Source organism: Condylostylus longicornis, unplaced genomic scaffold (genome assembly GCF_029603195.1).
Source record: "Condylostylus longicornis isolate FDR11 unplaced genomic scaffold, ASM2960319v2 ptg000135l, whole genome shotgun sequence".
Lineage (NCBI taxonomy): Eukaryota > Metazoa > Arthropoda > Insecta > Diptera > Dolichopodidae > Condylostylus > Condylostylus longicornis.
Window position 1 is genome coordinate 16,063,306 of NW_026578103.1, and position 21,672 is coordinate 16,084,977.

Consider the following 21,672-nt stretch of genomic DNA (forward strand, 5'->3'; position numbering starts at 1 on the left):
CGTTCGGTTAGAACAATTCTTCAGTGCTTTCAATTAGACAAAGTTCAAAAACGTCAACCATGTGTTGCCATTGTTAAAAGCAAGCTCATAAGCCATCAGTTCGGCCATTTTGTTAAAAATTTTTCACAGTACGTACGCGAGTTCGTAGAATTTTTAAGAAAAAAAAAATTTTCATTCTTTTTACTTAAATTAATAATTTTGATACTACTTACAAGCGTTATTGAAATGCAGTAATTTAGATTAGTTTACTTTATTGATCATTTAAACTTTAAAAATCAATATAGAAATTAGTAAAATCAAATTTCATTAATTTCATTTCAAGATACACCAACCTTCATTTTTTAATCGTGTTTGAGGAAAAAAAAAAAAAAGATTGAAATTTTTTAGAAAAATAAATGTCGGACTAGTGAAAAATATAAAAGTAAATAAAGATATAATATTTTTTATGAATTCAGTTGATCAATAATTTAAGGTGGAAATAAAAAAAAAATAAATAGTATTAAATATAAAATTTTAAAAATTTAGTTTTGACCTAATCCAGTGCCGGGATTTTTTTTTTTATACTTTAGAGAAAAAATAAAATTTCCATTGTGATTCACCTTCTACATTTTTGAGAGAAATATAATATCTACGAGATTTTCGAACTGAGGATATATTGAGAAAATCTCGAAATAGAAACATAAAATAACAAACATGGAAGAAAAAGCTACCACAAAAGATTTGGACCAATGGATTGAACAATTAAACGAATGCAATCAATTACCAGAAATTCAAGTTAAAACTTTGTGTGATAAGGTAAATTTAGAAAAAAATATTTTATTACTAAAAACAATAGTTATGAAATTTTATGTATTTTTGTCACTAGATACTGAAATAAAATGACAAAAACAAAATGTTCGTAATTAGAGCATTAAATTTCTTGCATGAAATAATTTAAAAAAGTTTATCTATAAGTTGAGATTTTAATACATTTTTTTTATTTTTTTGGTTATGTACCTTAGGTAGGTAGGTATTCACTTTGCTAAAGAGATTTTTTTTTGAACATATTGGAATTCGATAGGCATTTACTCGCGTTTTTCGTTTAATTTTAAAATTTTCGACAAGACATTAAAAAGTCGTGTTTCCTCTTAGATAAGTTAAGTCAAGTAGGTTTTATATTGAATCAAGATTTAATATATGAATCAACATTGTATGAATATATGTGCATGTAATCAAACATACTAAAATTAAAAACAAGTTAAAGGTTCACACGTATTAAATAAAAAATACTGAAAATTATTAGATACTTATGAATATACTAATTTGTGCATAAAAATAAGTGAATTTCTTTCTAAAATAGTTTATCTTTATTTTCGATAATCTCATTTTTTATTCCAATACATCCTTTTTATAGAGGGCAGCGTTTATATGCTTATAATAGTTAGGTTACTACTTATATACCTGCTTACATTAATATTTACATTGCATATGTGTTATCTGTGCAAAAATGTTTTTTAAATTAACATTATTGTTCCATTCTCGTCGAGGAAATTTTGATTTTCAAAATAGAACTTCCGTAACTGTATGCCAGATGAGAGCACAAAAAAATTAATGAAATACCTATATAAAAATAACTTTTTGTTTTTAATGCTTTTTATTATTGTTATTTTTTTATTTATGTGTGTACTTATGAATTAATTTTCTGGGTAGATATAGGTAATAATAATTTAAAATTTTTGGTTGGTGCAGGTACATAGATATTTTTTAAAAAAATTTTGACGATTATAAAAATTAAGGTATACCGATCTACCTATACATATTTAAGGATTTAACAAAATTATGTTTATACATATAAGTTACCTTACTTATTCATATATTTTTTTAACTTTTCTATTAACAGAACTTTCATAAGAGTATATCCATAAAGTGGTTCTTCTTTGAGTGGTTGAAATTTAATATTTGTGGAGCAAATGTAATTTCGCTGCGTGAAAATTAGAGATGTGTTTTTTCGTGTTTAAGTTAAGCTAGTCAATATGTTGTGATGTAATTGTAAGAAAGGGTGCCCAATTGTTTCATTTCTGCAATAATTTTTCTTAAAAACAATATTGTGGAACTAAATATGAATTTATATAGTTCATTTTCTCCAAATGTATTTTCTTAATGTTTTCAATGGAAAGATGAAATCATGTGGCATGAAATTATATGAGATTATGATTTTCATTGATTTTTTTTTTAACTAAATTTAAGCTAAATAGACAATATAAAACTAATGCTTATAGAAAAATTAAATAGTGGTGGAAAACATTGTTTTCATCACTTCCTTTAATTTTTCCCCCATTTTTTCTCTATTTGAATTCTACAAATTATAATACATGCGAGAAATCTATTACTGTTTTAAGGGTGCTGATAATAAACCACAACATTGTTTTGTTATGATAAAAAGATATTTTGTTTTCAACGAATAATAATAGTAGTAGCCACTGATATTATACTTAATAATACAAATGTATTTTATAAAGTAAACAAATTACATCCGGAATTTATTAAGATTTATTGTAAAATTTAAAGTTTTCCACCCTCAAACGTCATTGATCGCATTCAGTGTTAACTAATACATTATTAATTCAATAAATTGCTAATATTTTTTTGTATATATGAGCATACTGTTTTGTAATATTTTTGTACCAACTGTACTATATTGGATGATATTTTGAATAATAAACAAGTAGACACCTATTCTTTTTTGAAATAAGTATTTTTTCATTCTTTCTTAATGTCCCGGCTTTTGATATTTAATGCACAATTATTTGAATTAAATTAGTAATTAAATATAAGTAATAGTAGTAATCAACAGGTTATTTATTAATTATTAATCAACAGGTAGAAAAAATAATAAATATAAGTAATAGTAGGTAGGAACCTATTATTTTAAATTTTGAAAGAATTGAATATTGTATTTTATTTTTTTTTTGCTTCCAAAGAAATAGGTATACCTATTTGAAATTTTATAAATATTTAAAATATTCTTATTGGAAAACTATATGCTAACTACAGCAGTAAAGCTTGCAGAGTTAATTTATAATATTGATTGTTTTTAGAAGAAATATTTTTTTTAATAATTATTAATATATTTGAACTTTTAAATTTTATTAATTATTAATCAACAGGTAGAAAAAATAATAAATATTATACCGGTTGCAAACCATATACATATATATATGTATGTACATAGTTAGGTAGATATCCTCATATATATAATACGATAAAAACCCATTCAATATAATTATTATTTGCTGAATTAAATATGTTTTATTTTATTTAATTAAGATGAAATCATTTTTATTTTTAAAATTGTAATACAAAAAAAATATCGTTTTTTTTTTGCCATTCTTCGCAGACAATCTTTTTCTATTTCTATTATTTCCACACAATTTCTAAACTTTGCCAGAAATGAACATATAAATAATATATACTAATATGTATATAACATAATTTATTAATATACCTAGATTTTTAATACATTTAATTTTGCAAATACCACCAACTAAAACATGAACGTATGCATGTATCGAACTAAAAAAAAAAAAAAGAAAAACAGATAAATATGTAAAAAATTTTTTTCATAGTGGTTCAATTGAAAATAAAACTAAAAAAAATAAAATGTGATCAATGTTGTGGTTCAAAGCTCAAGAGAGCAACGTTAAATTGTTTTTATTTATAAATAATTTCTGTAAAAATATAAGAAAGCTTGTTTTTCTGTTTTCACATAAAAAAAAAAAAAACAATTTTTATTTTTAATTTTCTTTAACAAAAATTTATTAGAAGATGAAAATTATTTTCTATTCATAATAGTTAGTGATTTAAAAAATATTATTAAAATTTTTATCAAAAAATAAAATTAAAACTAGGTAAATTATTGATGGTTATGTTTGTTATATTTTATAATATGCTGTTAATGTCCAGAATCTTCGCTGAAAACCACTGTAAGAATGATCTGTAGCATTGTCTTTTTTAAGTTAATTTAAGTTTCTACAAATATGTAAATGGTTTTTGTGTTACTATTTGATGCCACAAAAACTAAATTGAATAAGTATCTAGTACCTAGTTTGTTTTTAAAATTATCTATAAATTGAATATATTACGTCATATTAAGTTTGCTACCTAATATTATTATTTTTTATTAAATTAAAGTTCTAGACAAGTTTACAAAGAAATTACAAGGGATTTGTAACTCAAAGAATAACTTATATATATATATTAAATTTAAATTGATTTCAATATGTAATTTGAATTTCTAAAATATCTTGAATTGAATTTCTTATTAAACGTTGTATTTCATATTGTTATTTACGTTTAAAGAAGATAACAATATTTTTTAAATTCAAATTGGGAAAATTAAAAAAATATTTATTTGCATAAGTTTTTAACTATAACTTTAAATATTGTAAAAACTTTCAGTGAAGCAGCACAAATCAACATAAATTTTTTTAAATGTATTCACATTAACCTGTTAATTAGTGTTCTACGTATTAATATTGTCAGTGATGTCAAAGTTGTCAGTTAATTCAGTCAGTTATTTCCGCATCTCCCGCAAATTTGTTTTCTTATTTGCAAAAATGTGTTGAAATGAGAAAAAAAATTTAAGTTTAATATTCCTATTTAGGTTTAGAAACTACACTACTATACTGTAATCATATTTATTTTTGAAAATAAAACAATTTTTTTTAGTTTCTTCCTGATTGCTTTTAAGTTAATTTAATTAACATTTAAAATTGCAAAAATATGCACATTCTAAATATTTGATCAGTCTAAATATTATACTCGTAAGTCAGATCAAAATTAGTCTTATAATTTTGTGTAACGACCTTTGAAAATTTTAATTTTGTCATAGCAGGTTCATTATAAAGCGCTTTCATTACTAGTTTTTCCTTTTTTTTTTTTAATTAATCATTGAATAATTTATAGCAAAGCAAAATGACCTTGACAAAAAATAAATCTTTATTTTCATTCCTTTTTTTCTTTTTTTTTGTTTTTTTTTTATGGAAATTTCTTAGCTTATGATATGAAAGCAAAATTAAATTGTTTTTTGAAAGTTGAAAAGTTCAATTGCATTCATCTATCATCGTTAATATACGTATGTATATATTCAATTTATACATTCAGTGCTTAATTTTAATTGAAATTGAGAGAAATTGAGAAAAGGAGAATTTCAATAAACCGTACATAGTTGTAAGTTGTAACTTTTACAATATGTATTTTGTATGTACATGTGTGCAAAAAGCACGGAAAAAATTCAATTTTTGTCGCTTAAAATTTATTTGAGAATTATTAAGCTACTCGTTTTCTTATTTGTTTTAAACCGTTGTAGAAAAATGATCTGTGCATATTTTAGAAACTTTAGATTAAGAGTTGATTCTTTAATTTTTAAACATGTGTCAAGATTTTATGAGAGATGGATTTAAATAATTTTTCTAAGGGAATAATTAAAGAAGTTTAATGTTTTAAAGTTTAACGTTTGCCTGCCAACGAAACTAACAAACCAAAATATTTACCAAGAGCTAAATTTCTCAGGGGTACATGTATAATGTAAGTTTATACATATTAATCAGAAAATAAACACTAATCTTAAAAATTTAAATAATTTAATATTAGTAAAAGATTTTCGTGGCAAGCAGCGTTTTTCTTTAAGCTAATAAAAATATATTTAAAAATGGAGCTCGTTAATATTATCCAGAAAATTATCATGGTGGTTGGTTATGTGCTGATCATATTAGATTTTTTATTAAATTACAAATTGTTGCGCTTATTAACTACTGTCGTGATTTACATACATATTTTACTATGCATGTTAATTAAATGAAATTTTTGTTTGCACATATGTATGTGAAAATTTAAAATTTTATGCGAAATATTCGTAAGATAGTTTTTAATTAAATTTGCAAAAATATGTTAATCATCACGCAAATGACTAAGTGTGTATTACAATTTTATAAGTAGTCAATAAGTTTCACAGTCAATAAGATTAGTTTTATTATAGTTTTACGCCAGCGATTTTGGTATGGATCAAAATGCATCCCAAATCGATTTAAAAAAGGAGCACCTCCTTTTGCCCATCTATGTGATATAATCAAAATAGCAATTGGATGCAGGCACAATTCGGTCACCTTCTAGCAAAATAATTTTATTTTCCATAGGTCTTTAAATGCAATTTGATATTATTATGATTTTTTTTTTCATATTTCAATGAAATTTATATGAATATTATAAAATGGCAAACAATAAGACTTATATACATCCATACATGTTATACTACTATGTGCTAAAGATATAATTAAATGAGTATGTAACCATACATATTTAATTTATATCGTATTGCTATGCAACACCAGCACCTGCAATAAGTTCAATAAAAGTTAAAAATTTGTTAGTATTCCTTTCAATTATGAAAGGTACTTCAATCAATAAAAATATACTTTTGATTTGTTAATTTAATTTTTTAATTTTTTTTTTTTAGAATTCGAAAGTATTCAAATTTATTGTAGCATTGCGAAAATTGTTTATAATTTAATATTTTATTTAATAATTGTTCGTGTTTTCCTTTGTTAAAATACGTATACATTTTAAGACTCCTGTCAACTCAGCCAAATTTACTAAAAACAGGAAAATCATGCAAAGCAAATATGTGTCTTATTATAGAATTAATAAAATTACAGGAAGTTGTTCATTCTTGAAATCGAAAGCAAGTTAAAATTTTGAATTTTTTAAAAGAAGCAATAAACGGTATAATGATCATTAATTCAAAAACTATTACGTGGTGTACATATGGGTTAATAGAACTATTGCATACATAAATGTACTTTGGTACAAAATAATACATTTGCTTGATGTTTGTTATGTAAAAAGGTATTTAAAATTCGATTTAAAGTTTAAAGGTTTCAAAGTTACGGGAACTCAATTAACTTTATGCGTTTGTATTTTTTTTTTGTCTTTGGTTTTAAAAATAATTTTTACATCTACATTATAAATACATATTTATATTCAAAGGATCGTTATACTTTTTTATTTTATATTTTTAATAGTTTCAATGATAAGGACAATCGCATATAAAACCAATGAAACAAAATTAATTTGAAAATTTGGTTACAAAGTTATTTTTAACAAAATTACTCTGAACTAAAATTATATTCATTATTTTTACATATTATATGTATACATAAGTAAAATTTTTATATATTGTATTTATGTATATAAATTAGTCATGCAAGTACACGTACACTACTATACAATTAAACAAATTTAATTTTTTTTTTGCTTCTTGTCGTTCATTATCTTTAATCAAAGCTTCCTAATCATGCCAATAAATTGCCAATATATAGTTATATACATGCTTATATTCTAAATACATATAAATATTATATGTATGTAAATGTGTATTTGTTTGGTTATACATATATTGTTTGCTAATATTTATCCGCTAGTTTAAAATAATCGATAAATTATAAATTCTATTTTTATAAAAAAAATACAAAAACCTACTATTGCGAATAGTGAACATTGGTATATTTGCTTTCGAACTAAGGTTCTTCGTAATTAAAGGGTTATGTTTAATTTTTATGTATGTATAGCTACATAATAAGTATGTACATATATAATATGTATACAAGTACCTAAAGGCTTTATATCTAAACTTTTATATTAATAATCTAAAAATTTTAGTTAAATGTACTTGTTCTTTATTATTAATTAGGTTTTTTTGTTTGTCCCAAATTTATGATACAATGAAAAAAAAAAATGCTTACTTATATATTTAATTTATATATTTTTTTACAATTTACTTTTAATACAGTAATCCCTTTTATAACGCGTATTTTGTAAACGAAGATATTTACTGAGACTGTGCCAAAAAAAACTTGGAGAAAAAATTATTTCAAATTTAAATTGAAAATAAAAAAAAATTATTAACCGAAAAAAAAGTTAAGTTAGAAAAAGGAAACTCCAGTAATTGAAAAAATGTATAGTAAGTGATAAAAACCGAAATTATCTTTATGAGATTGCGTTAAGGAACGGCTATAATTTTTGTACTTGCGAAGAACTTGAGTAACTGTTAAATTGTTTAAAGGCAACGCTCAACTACACCAGTAATTTATTTAAATAAAATATGAATTTTCGACATTTGCAAAAAAACTTACTTATGTTTCAAGCACAATAAAATATCGAGTACATTATTAATTATGAGATTCAGCATTATTCTGATTAATTTCAACACAATGGAAACAATTTTTTTTCATAAAACAAATTCTGTAGTTTAATGTTTTTTGTAAGCGATCTCTTATATAAATTCATAAAATTTGTAATAAAAATCGTTTAAGTAAGTTTTTCATGGTTTTCATTCCCCAAAAAAAGATATTATAATAAGAAATAAAAATTAGTTAAGAAATAATTATGAATTTGAAACAATAATTAAATATTTATGAACTACTTAAATACTAAAATTTTAGGACCTTTCCTCCTTATATTTAATTTTTATCCTACTGTATAAACATATAAGTGCGTGCAATTAACCAAATAACATCAATAAGTTATCATTCTCCATGGGAATATTTATACATAATATATATGTACTTTTGTTTTTTAATACAATAAATAACAACCATTAATTTACATAATTTTAAGCATACAAATATAATAACACTCTATAACAACAATAAAAGTACAAATACGTAATTTTCACCGTTTTTTCTCCTTTTTTTGTAGAAAGAATAATAGATTTTATTAATAAATTATATAATAACATTTTTTATAGTTCTCTCAGGTTCAGGTTCATTTTTTTTTTCCAAAGGATATATTAATCAAAGTTGAGTCAAACAAATGATTTGTAATTTAGGACTTTTCCTTTCAAGTTGAAAATATTACTTTTAAAAACGATCTAGCTTTTTATTACATTATTAAAATTACTTTTATTCACATATGAAACTGTTTCAAAGATTGCATACATTCTGGATGAACAATTTATGCAGTATTTGAAATAAGGGAAAAAAAATTTAAAGAGGCGAACGCTCGATTTTAAGGGTTAATTGCTTGAGTTAAGAAATTTCATTATGTTTTTTGATGGCTTGGCATTTACCGTTAGCTTTCTGCATTTAAGAAATTTGCAAAAGTTGCCAGTTTCGGAAATATAAGATGCAAAAAATTCAAATTTTAGAAATTTCGTGGAGCGATAACTTGAGAGATGGAAAAATGTTTTCTCCTAACGATATAAGCTATTAATGAATATCTTACACCTGCCAAAATTTTAGACTCCTGCAACATACGATTAAGAAGAAAAACGGTATCAGAAATTTGGAAAAAACGAACTTTAGATAACGGTAAATTTTAACGACAATTTTGTTTTTTTAAAGTTCAGGTATGGTATGCTGCGGTAGAAGAAGAAACTCACTATACTTGCAAAATTTGAAAAATGCTTATGGTTTCATTGCAATAAATAGTTAAAAAATGGCATTTTTAGACTTTGTGGGATTGTACTTTTAGAGGGTGGAGATAGTTACAAATTTGCTTCTACGTGAGTAAGTTTCTAGTAAAAATCTATGTACGTATATAATTTCTTTCTTCAAGAGTGCAAAAGTTTTGTAAACATTCCTACGGACGGACGGACAAAGTGAAACTAATAAACACTCTTTTTTCAAAATTTTTTTAGAAAAGTGCTAAAAGTACATGAGTTTAATAAAAATTAGGAATTTAATTATAGGTACATTTTTGTGTAAAATTAGTTCTAGTGTCATGGTCAGTGACATGACACTGGTAAAATTTTATTGATCTATTTTTAAAATATTACTGAAACTTTATTTTACTTTTGATAAAATTTTCAGATATACAAGTATAAAATAGTTTTATATAGAAAATAAACTAGTTTAATATAAAAAACAAAATGTCGCCAAAAATAAAAAAAATGCGGCACATATTTTAAAATTTTTAAATTTCAAAACCAATAAATTTGTTGTTAAAATGTGTTAATATAAACACTTCAATTAATTAATAGAACTACTTGACATTTTCAATTTAAGACCACAAATGACAAGTAGTGTATTTGATATTTAGGAGACTTGTTTTTTAAAATGAATGTCATTTAACAATTTTCCTGATTAGATATTTTATTTGTAATGTCGCGATATCAGACCCTCTTCTATGAAATATTTTACATTTTTCTTTTAAATAATTTTAAATCACAATAAGAGTTTTATTATTTCATTCTATTCTCACTAACTAACATTTTTCCTTTTGTAATCATCATTTAATGTAAAATAAGTAATGGAACTTCCAAATGTTAATTTTTCCGATTCGATTTTTATTCTCGGAAATCATTTTGAAATAGAAAAAGCTTAAGTAAGTATAAAAAATGCAAATGTTGTTCTTTGTAAAAAGTATTTTTAAATTGAGATGCATAAAAATCAAAACATTCTTTGACTTCAATTATATATTGCATTAAAGTCCGAAGTTCAACGTAGTTTACTATGCGTATAAAATGCATTTATTACCTAATAATTATTTCGAACATACAAAATTTTATTAATTAATTTATAAGCTTAATTTTTGCATTGTCACAACTGATGTAACAGTAATGATGCTTAATATTTTCATTATTATCCACAGCTGATGTGACAGAAACGTAAATATACAAAAATAAAAAAAATTAGTACAAAACAGAATTTTTATTAGATAATTGAATTTAAAAACGACTAATGAATAAAAAATAATGTCAATTTGTTGTTGTGTCCGCACTTCACGAACTTTGTAAGCAATTTCAATAAATGCAATGCATATTAACTACAACGTTATGTCTAAATTGTATAGTCAAACGTAGTAGGGTTGCAGTTATTACGCAAATATCTGCAGAATTGAAGTCCGGGATACATTGTAAATGCTGTTCCAATTAATTACTTTTTTTTTTTATCAAATGTCAGATTAGAAGTTAAATTATAAAAGCAAATAAATCCTTTTCAAAATTAACAGAAAAATTAAAAAAATCTGATTATTGTTTTAGAAATTGTTTACAATAATCTAAAAACTTCACCAATTTTAAAAAATCATAGCATCGGAATTTATTTTTTCAATTTTATTTAAATAAGCAAAAAAAAGCATTTCACATTTCAATAAATATATTGTGTGGGTGTAAAAAACTTACGTACAAAATGGTTATAAATAAATATTATAATAATTTAAATTAGGAATTATAGGTGGAATAGAAATTTAATAAACATTTGAACAAAATTGAAGTTTCGAATTTGACTTTTTAAAACAAAGTTTTTACTGAATTTCCTTCAAAATTTTCTAAGAAACTTTCAATTTTTAAGAAAATATAACATTTTTGATAATTTTCTTTTAACTATCGGGGACTTGTCAATTATTATTACTTAAAATTAATGTTGATACACAATGTCATATTCATAACATGTCATATAATCTTAGCTTTTTTGAATATTGACTCTGAAATTTAAATTTTTTTTTAGTTAATTCACTACTTTATTTAATTCACTATATTACGATATACTCATAAAACAAGCGTAACATAGAACTGTGCGCAAGTAAGTAAAAAATATTTTTTATTGACTATTTTTGTAAGATTTTTAAAAACTTTTAAACATTTTTCCATATAGTAGTTCAAATCCCGTGAATGTCACATGTAAAAAAAATATTAATAGATTCATTTTAGAATTTCAGAAAGACGCAAACAATATGCCAAAAATCATTAGCAAATCAAAAAAAAATTAAAAAAAAAAAAAAATTTGATGTGGTCAGCACATAACCGACCGTAATTTATATTGCCTAGCTTAGTGAAAGTGTTGCAGAAGATTATGAAAATGCATTTTGAACACTTCCTTCCTTAAGGAAGTTAGCAAACTTTTAGTTAACATACTTTTAAAAGTGTGAATTGGACTTTTAGTAGAATTTTGTTTAATGCCATCAGAATTCTCTGAAAATTTTCGGTAACAATCAGAACTCAAATATCAAATTTCAAGAAATTCCATCAATCCGTTCCGTAGATATGGTAAAAAATGTAAAATCGTCCGCCAGTTCGATTTTCGAGCCTTGATCTTTCCAAAAAATATAGATTCATTGTTTTAACCATGCCATATCAAAAATAAACTCACATATAAAATTACATCCAAATCAGTTTAGCCGAACTTGAGATACACGCGTACGCACAGAGATCGACAGACCGAAATCTATCTACAAGTAGTTTATTTACGCTTCCTTACTATGGAGAAGTGCGTTCCCACCGAAAACTCGACATTCAAAATTGGTTACATCACATACCGACATACATATTTGTGTATAAGTCGAATGTTATGTTTTCGTACGTGTTACGACAAATTTAGAAAAAAAAATTTTGAAATACTTACATTTTTATTGATTTTACTTTTTGACAATTATACGGCTGCCAAAGAATTTGTTTTTTTTTTCAATGTTGTGTATTTGTCTAATTTAACAGAAGGAAAATATTAAATTATTTCTTTTTGTAAATTCACTTTATACTCAATTTATTATAATTAATGTAGCTATTTTAACAAAAATAACAATGGTAAATGTTTTCCGTCTTCTTTTTAATGTTTTTCTATTCCATTCATTATAAGTCAATAATGAAATTAGATTGAATTGTGTGTATTTTTAGCACTTTGATGGTATACAAAATTTATGTGCTAATAACCGCTTGAATTGAGTTTTTATTTTATTTTTGTTGATTAAATTCTTCTATTTCTTAATTTCTATTAATTGATCACATTCATTTTTCTTGACCATGTTAAGATTTACTAATATAACATTTACGATTTCTTTCAATTTAAAGCATGCACCAAAAATAAAAGAACGAAAAACGACAAATTCATGAATATTTCTTCTACTTTTTTTTCAAGGTTGTTTGTTCGTCATCTAATTTTAACACTTTAACTAAAGTGTTTATTGTAGTTTCTATTTTATATTTTACATAATAACACACACAAATGTGCCTAAATAATTAAAATTTTTTGAAAAATGGAAAATTAAAAAAATTAATTTAAAAAAATAAATAGTTCTATAAATTAAACTATTTTGAAAATTTTTAAATATTTTAGAAACAAAATAAAATCTTTGGGATGTTGCTACGTCTACAATGCTCATAAATAAAAAGAATTAGAAGTTCAATAACCTTTGATTATTATTATGTATTTACATGTTTATTATGTTTGTGCTTATTTATTTATTTGTTATATTAATTTTTACATTTCAAATTCTTCTTGTTTTTTTTTTGTTTTTCTTTATTCATCTTTTATTCTTTCTTTCAAGTATTAGTTTCGATAGAGGCAATGTACAAATCCATTTAATTACTTTTGATAATTTTGGTATACAAAAATTTCTATTTTTGATTCTAATTTTGGCATGATAGTCCACAAAATGAACAGGAAAAATTAAAAAGAAAAAATAATTAAAATATTCTTAAATTAAATTAAATATATTAAATTAGCTGGGTAACAATTCTTTTTCGTTTTCAAAAATAAATGTAAACAAATATTGGGTAATTAAATTAAAAATATTTTATTTAAAAGTGTTTCAATTTATTTCATTTTTACTCTTTATAATTTGAATATTTCTTCTGAATTTTTGATTTTTTTTTTCAAATTCGAATTTTCTTCAAAATTTGTATTGTTATTGTTTTTTCAATTTTTTTTGAAACGTTACAATGAGAGCTCAAAGTTAATCCATTTAACATTTTAATCTATCTCTCATAGTGTTGCCAGTAATTTAATCATAGTATTGCCAGTAATAGTAGAGAAATTTTGAATTTTTTTAACAAAAATTAAAAAACATAAATTCTGATTTTGACGAGATTTATCTCGAGAACTATGGATCAAATTAAATTGATTGTAAGATTGAAAATAAGAAATAAATCGCCTGTAAAACAAGCACCCGACAATTGTTCGATTTCGCATGGTTCCGAAATCATGTACAGAAAAATCTGGTACTTTTTTGTCAACAAGCTGTAGCTCAAAAACGAGTTTATATGCAGTACCCACCCACACAGCTTTTTGGTGGAAATTGATCAAGGATTTTCACTGAAATTACTTGCCACCTTATGCAGAACATCCTGTATACAGTAAGTGTAAAGAAAAAACAATTGCTTGACTTCAATGAATTTTACATTATAAGCATGTAATATGTCCAAAAAATTTATTATTATCAAATTTATGTTTTACCAGTGAAAATAATTTTAGTTTGTTGCTCGAAAATTCTTTGTGCGAACTTATTAAAATACCAAGTGAGCCATATCTTGATACACGGAGGTATTATGACGCGGTTCAATGTTACGAGAATTCCTCCAATAGTAAGCCTTATTTTTAATAGGATATACGATTTATTATTTTATTATACAATTATTATATTATTCCTATATTAAACCTTATTCGAGTTTAAGATTACTACTCTGGCGAAATCTAGTACATTTAAATAAGATAAAAAAAAAATTCGGTTGGAATTTAAAATCATCCAACTTTTACATTAAATGCTCTTATGATCTTAAATAAATTTTGTAAATTTTTTTTTGCATTATGTGAGGAACTGACTAGACTATTAAGTTGGTCTTTTTTTTTAAATAAGAATTGTATGTTTATTAAATAGTTTTTAAGTCATTAATTAAGTTTTTTGAGTTTAATAAATATTTTTTATGTTGGTACCATATATACCAACATTATAAATTAATTAACAGCTTTAAAAATATTTTGAAAATTCCATTATTATTTTTAATAATTGAATTGAAATAGAAACGTTTTCAAGTTTTAAATCAACATATTCAATATAATTGACTCACGGAAGGGATCGCGTAATAAACAAGATAATAACACGACAAAGGTTATGCTTTTAATATTATTTCGATTTAGATTGACAAATAGAAAATTGTACATTTTCGTCATAATGCGAAAAAAAATATCTTTACGATAAGTTTATCTTACAGTTACGGGGCAATTATATTTAATTTACGTAAGGCTTATACGATAATTTAAAGAGTGATGTAAACTAGTAATTCAAGTATTCTGTGAAAATTCTAAAAGTTTAAATTGTTTGTAATAAAGTAAAGAATTATTATTTCGTAATACAATTAAATAATTAATAAAAGAATTGCATTTGTGTTTGTAAACAATTTTTTAATATCTACGTTTAGAATTTTATATCGTAGTTATATTTTTTTAAATAGAAATCTATTTGTTTTATTTTTATTTCTGGATTTTTCTAAATGGCTTGCGTAGTTTAGAGAAAGTTTATTAATTAAAATCAATTTCAATTTAATCAATCTATTTTTTTGTATTATTTATATATTTATATGTATATATAAGTATTTGTATAAAGCAAAAAGTAACATTTATTTTTAAAATTTATTTATATAAAAATTGAAAAATATTTATTTAAATGCCACATAACACCAGTATTAGTTTCAGTAATTTCGGAAAAAGTATATATGTATAAAAGTGTAATTTTTCGTAATCTGATGCTCTAGATACAGAAACGGTTTATGACAATTAAGATACTCTAATGTATAACAATTGACTTTAAATTGAGAAACGCATTTAATATTACTATAGATAGCTAAAAATCTGCAAAAACCGTGTTACATAAGTTGTGTTTGTTTTTTTTTTTATTAACAAGCAATACTATCATATAATTTCCATCTATGTATTTGTTTATTGTTTCAATTTCAGTTTTTTTTCAATTTCATGCACGATTCTATTCAGATGACTCAGTCAATTCCAAACTGATTTAATTTGATCAGCTATTTACTTATGTAGGGGCGAACAATTTTTACTAGTTATTTCACTATTTGGCTAATTAAATTTTTGAATGTATTAAACTAATTTGAAACTATACCTACTTGATAATTATTGAAGAAATATTATTTACATTAATGTAATAACAATTGTTATGCAACTAATTCTTAAATTTCTTTTATTTTTATACATTTAACAAGTTGTAAAATCTGAAATTTATTAATATTTTTAATCAAAATTATTGATTTTCAATATTCCTTCTAATTTATTTAAGTGACGTGAGAAATTAAGCGCACACGGTAATTACAATTAATCGTGCAATTAATTCTTAATTTATTTGCTTTAACATTGGTTGATTATATTTTTTAACATTAAGAGAAATAGTAAAATTGTTATTATGCAATGATTTTATTTTAGTATTATTTTTACAAAAGTTATTTTGAAAACGTTTCTTAGACCAAATTCAATTTGGGAAATTATAATTATTATTTGTAACCATTTTTTTAAAGCTATAATGAAATTAGCTAAATTCTAAAATTAAAGAGCTTAGGCCAAATTGTTTACGAAATATCCTATTTTATAAGAATTTTCTCTATTAATTTTTTTTTGAAAATTTAGCGATATACTTTTTACATGTTATGCAATTTGGTAATATTAGCAATAGTTTTCAGAATATTCTCGTAAAAAGCCACATGAATAATTTATATAAATAAGTAAGTATGTACTCAAGTATGAAGCACATTATATGCAAATTCTTTTTTAACTTTATTATCGATTCAAAAAGCCAAAACCATTGAATTTTATTTTTGTATGAATTTCATGAACTTGGTATATTTAAAAAAAAAATCTATTTTTTCTAATTGTTGTTACCTGCTTTTCTTTAAAATGTTTGAATGAATCATTTTGAAACCAATATTTTTTTGTGTGGCGCTTCGATTAGAAATTACGTATAAAAAAATGAAAAAAAAAAACAGAAAAAAATACAATAATTACAAATGTGTTTCATGATATTTTTGTTTTTCTTTGGAAATTAAGTTTAAATACAAAATACATACATATTGACTAAATACAATTAAAAGCTAAGCTGCTCATATTATTTTTTCACTGTTTTCCCTTCGCTCAATTTTTCATACAAATATTACACATTATTTTGTACTATCGAGCAAGTAAAAATGAACATAATGTGTGTTGATTAGAAAATTTTTGATAAAATGTATTTTTAATTAATAGGAATAATAAAATGAATGAGATTTTTGATATGAATATTTAAAACAATGTTTGAATAAATAAAACTTAAATAAGGTTCATTGCTTTTATTTAAAATTTGGCAACAAAATTGTACGAGATTGCTGTGAAATGAACAAATATTAATGAAATTTCTCATTAAAAAAAAAACGAATTTTCATTGAATTTCATTTCCTAAGGTAAAAAAATTCTTTCCCTGAAAATGACCATATGCGTTTACTTAATTTTGAAATTTTAACTTGACGTTATGAAAAATCATATCTATTATATTATTTATTTTTTCGTTACAGGCTAAAGAAATCTTATCGAAAGAATCAAATGTTCAAGAAGTAAAATGTCCAGTTACAGTATGTGGCGATGTTCATGGCCAATTTCATGATTTAATGGAATTATTTCGGATAGGTGGTAAATCACCAGATACAAATTATTTATTTATGGGCGATTATGTAGATCGTGGATATTATTCAGTTGAAACAGTAACTTTATTGGTTGCCCTTAAAGTTAGATATCGTGAAAGAATAACAATATTACGTGGTAACCATGAATCACGTCAAATTACTCAAGTATATGGTTTTTATGATGAATGTCTCAGAAAATATGGCAATGCAAGTGTATGGAAATATTTTACTGATTTATTTGATTATTTACCTTTAACAGCATTAGTAGATAATCAAATATTTTGTTTACATGGTGGTTTATCACCATCAATTGATAGTTTGGATCATATACGTGCATTAGATCGATTACAAGAAGTACCACATGAGGGACCAATGTGTGACTTATTATGGTCTGACCCAGATGATAGAGGTGGCTGGGGTATTTCACCACGTGGAGCAGGTTATACATTTGGACAGGTATGTCATTTTAATTTATATACAATATAATATAATAATTATTGTGTATATGTGTTTATTTCTGTATTTAAACTATTAAAAAATTTTATTTAATTTTGCGTTAATTTTAGGATATATCTGAAACATTTAATCACACAAATGGTTTAACATTGGTATCACGAGCTCATCAACTTGTTATGGAAGGTTATAATTGGTGTCACGATCGTAATGTTGTCACAATTTTTTCAGCGCCAAATTATTGTTATCGTTGTGGTAATCAAGCTGCTTTAATGGAATTAGATGATTCACTTAAATTTTCATTGTAAGTAAATTCTAAATTGCAATATAATATAATATGTATATATATATATATATATATTTTATATTGGTACAAAATAAGGACTTAAGATTTTCGCAAAAAATTTATACTTCTTAAATTTAACTTTTTGAGAAGTTTAAATGTTTTAGTGTCATGATACTTGAATTTTATTGTAATATTAAAGTACATATACATAACAGCGAATTAAAAATTTGATTTTTGAACAGTATAAATATGTATTAAAAATTATAATTTATAGTCAATTCTCAGATTGGTAGATACATTTTGAAATTTCGAAACTTTAAAATTTATATTCTTTTTACTGCTTTATTGCTTCAAAAAAAATTGTTGTAAATTGAACAAATTGTTGTAAGACTTAGAAAAAATGCCATTTTCTTTTTAGGAAAACAAATTATGTATGTTTTTAGAATAATATGTTTTCCCTATTGAAATAAATTAAAATTTTTCAAAAAGACGCCACAAAATTCCCTGAAACATGAAACAGAAAAGAAAAAAATATTTGTTCTTTTTTTTAGTTCAGATTTTTTTATTTAATTTAATAAAATGCGGAAGTGACCGATTTTCTATTGCGTAAATAAAAGAAAATAATACGAGTATAGGCATAAGAAATAAAATCTTCATTTAATTTATCTCCAAATGATTTTAATGTTAAAAATTTCCAAATGAATTTAATGCTAATATATTGTTATTGCATTATAAAATCCCTTATTATAATATAAATTAGATATTATAAAGGTTGTATAACTATTTTTCAAAATTTTTCAAAACCAATTAAACAAACTAGTTACTTTTATAACAAAAAGTCATATGATAGAATGTTTCAGTGAAAAAATATATTTTTGTTAAATGAAAAAATATATTATTATTAAGAATAAAAATAACATTGCTTACATCAGGGTGCACGCCATATATTTAAAAAATTTTGTTTTCTAAACATTTTAAAAATATTGAATTTCGAACATTTAAAATATTTTATTTTTAAACATCGTTTCTCTTGGATTGTATCATTTTTTTCAATAAGCTTTTTTGCAGCTTTATGATTTTGCTGTTTTTTCTAGATTTGCTTTTTGTGAATTTTGTTCTTATTTTTTTTTTTAAGCTATAAAGGTTTGTATTTTTAAATGCATATATAATAAATTATATATGCAATATATTATATATGCATAAGCTATATAAATACGAAAAATATTAATTTCTACAAACAAAATTATATAAATTTCGAAATAAAACTTTCAAGATCAAATGTATTTCAATATTAATAATTAAATGTTACATTTACAATTTTTTTCATTCTAATAATAAACTGAGGATAGGAAAATAAAACGGTGTAGTTCAAGGGTTACAAATAAGTCTAGAAAATTTTTAATACACGTGTTATTTGACTAAAATAATAATTATTTTTTTTTATGTTTATAATTTGGCATATTATCAATTATAATTTTATTTCCAGGTTGATTAAACTGAATAGATAAAGTATATATTTTTTTTTGTGAATTTTAAAACAGAAAAAATTTATTGTTAAAAAATTTTAAGGTACTAATTAAATTCAAGAATATTCAAATTTGAAATGTTTGTCATTTTTACGAACAGTTGAAAATACAATGTGGGCGAATGTTATATAATATTAAAAAAAAAATCGTGTACAATATCAAATTTTATCGTTTATAGTATTGAAATATTTCTGTAGTAATTTTATTTTATGTATATTATTTTTTATGTATAATTTTATACTAAACGAGTAGAACTATCTGTAATGTATACATTTTTCTCTATCAGAGTGAATACTTGAATTCATATGAATGCTAAAATTATGAAAATACCCAGAAAAGAACTTAAACGGGATGTAAATGAAATAATTTAATTTCAAAATATGAAATCTAAACTAGTAAAAAACTAGTAAAAAAATTATTTGTGTACATTTCAACTGAGAATAATTCTGTTTAAAAATTACTTATTTATTTAATTTTGTTAGCGTTTACCAAAGAATTAGAATCATCTATGATATAATTGAAAATTATCCTATTCTAATTCATACATATATGTATACATAAACAGCATTTTCAAATCAAAAAAATTGATTAATTTTTAAATATAATAAATAATTATAATATTGTGTTATTCATATTTCTTCATAATAATTTTTAATTTTTCTTTAAAATTTTTTTTAGCCTTCAATTTGATCCCGCACCAAGACGTGGAGAACCACATGTAACACGAAGAACACCAGATTATTTCCTTTAAGAGAAAAACGGTGTGTTTTTTTGTGTATGTTTGCAATCCAATATACTTATATTAATATATATCTATATATACATATATATATATATTTTCACCATTGGCATAGAAATAAATTACAAATATAATATACATATATGCATCAATATAGAATAACAACAAAATACAACAAAAAAACAAGAACAGCATCCAACCACAACCCATATAAATTTAAAAATTTAAGTAGAAACTATCAAATAAAATATAAAAATAAAAAAAATTACCTTTTTAAGGGAATTAAATTTAAATTAATAAAATAAAAAAAAAAACATAAAAAAACTAATAATAGTAATTATGTAACAATTAAAAAAAAAATAAAAAATAATAAAATTAATAAAAATTAAAAAAAAAATACATATGCAAAAAAAAACTTTAAAAAATAAATGAAAAAAAAAATGCAAAAAAAATAAAAAAAAATTTATTATATTAATTAATTAATAATAATTATATTGCTATTGAATAAAAGAAAAGAAAAAACAAAACAAAAATTTAAAAGGTAAGAAATCTATAAAAACAAAAAATTAAAAAAAAAGGAAAATTTATTAAATATACAAGAAAAATAATAAAAAAAAATAAATAAAAACAAAACATATAAAATATTTGGAAAGAAAACAGAAGTAAGAGTAAATAAAGTTAAAATAAGTGAAAAATTCTACAGAAGTCTATTTTACACATAATCAAACATTAAAAGGTGAGAAAATTAAAAAAAAAGTTAGAAAAAACCTGGGAAAATAAAATAAGAACAGCAACCGCATGAAAAAAATAGATTTACATATTATATATATATAAATGTAATAGTAGAAAATTAACTCAAATTCTGTATTTTATTTTTTAAAGAACTGATAAATTATGATAATATTCAGTAAAGAAAGAAAATAATAATAAAAGAGAAGAAAAGAAAAAAACAATTTTCAAAAACTTTAAAAAACAATTTTTTTTTTTGTTATTTCTATCACTAAAATTATTTCTTTCTTCCCGTCAAATATTTGAAAATTTTCTATTATATATATACATTTGAAAAATTAATAGACAATTACCCGTTGCATATTTAAAATTGAGCTTAATTTGACTGAACCTTAGCAATTTAAAAAATGAAATTATTTATTTTTTATATTCATTGTGTATTAAAATTATATGAAAAAGAAAAATGATAAATGTACACAAAACAAAATTTGAAAAAGGAGTAATAAGGAAGAAAAAAAAACAAGCTTAG

General features: G+C 22.7%; 1 protein-coding gene across 1 annotated transcript; it reads left to right on the forward strand.

The window, feature by feature from the left end:
* The first annotated feature begins 185 nt into the window (after positions 1-185).
* LOC129615044 (serine/threonine-protein phosphatase PP2A) lies at positions 186-21,170 on the forward strand. Its single transcript, XM_055530094.1, has 4 exons — positions 186-795; positions 17,303-17,866; positions 17,977-18,167; positions 20,354-21,170. The coding sequence occupies exons 1-4, from the start codon at positions 694-696 to the stop codon at positions 20,424-20,426; spliced, it is 930 nt and encodes a 309-aa protein (XP_055386069.1). The 5' UTR covers positions 186-693; the 3' UTR covers positions 20,427-21,170.
* The last annotated feature ends 502 nt before the right edge of the window (positions 21,171-21,672 follow it).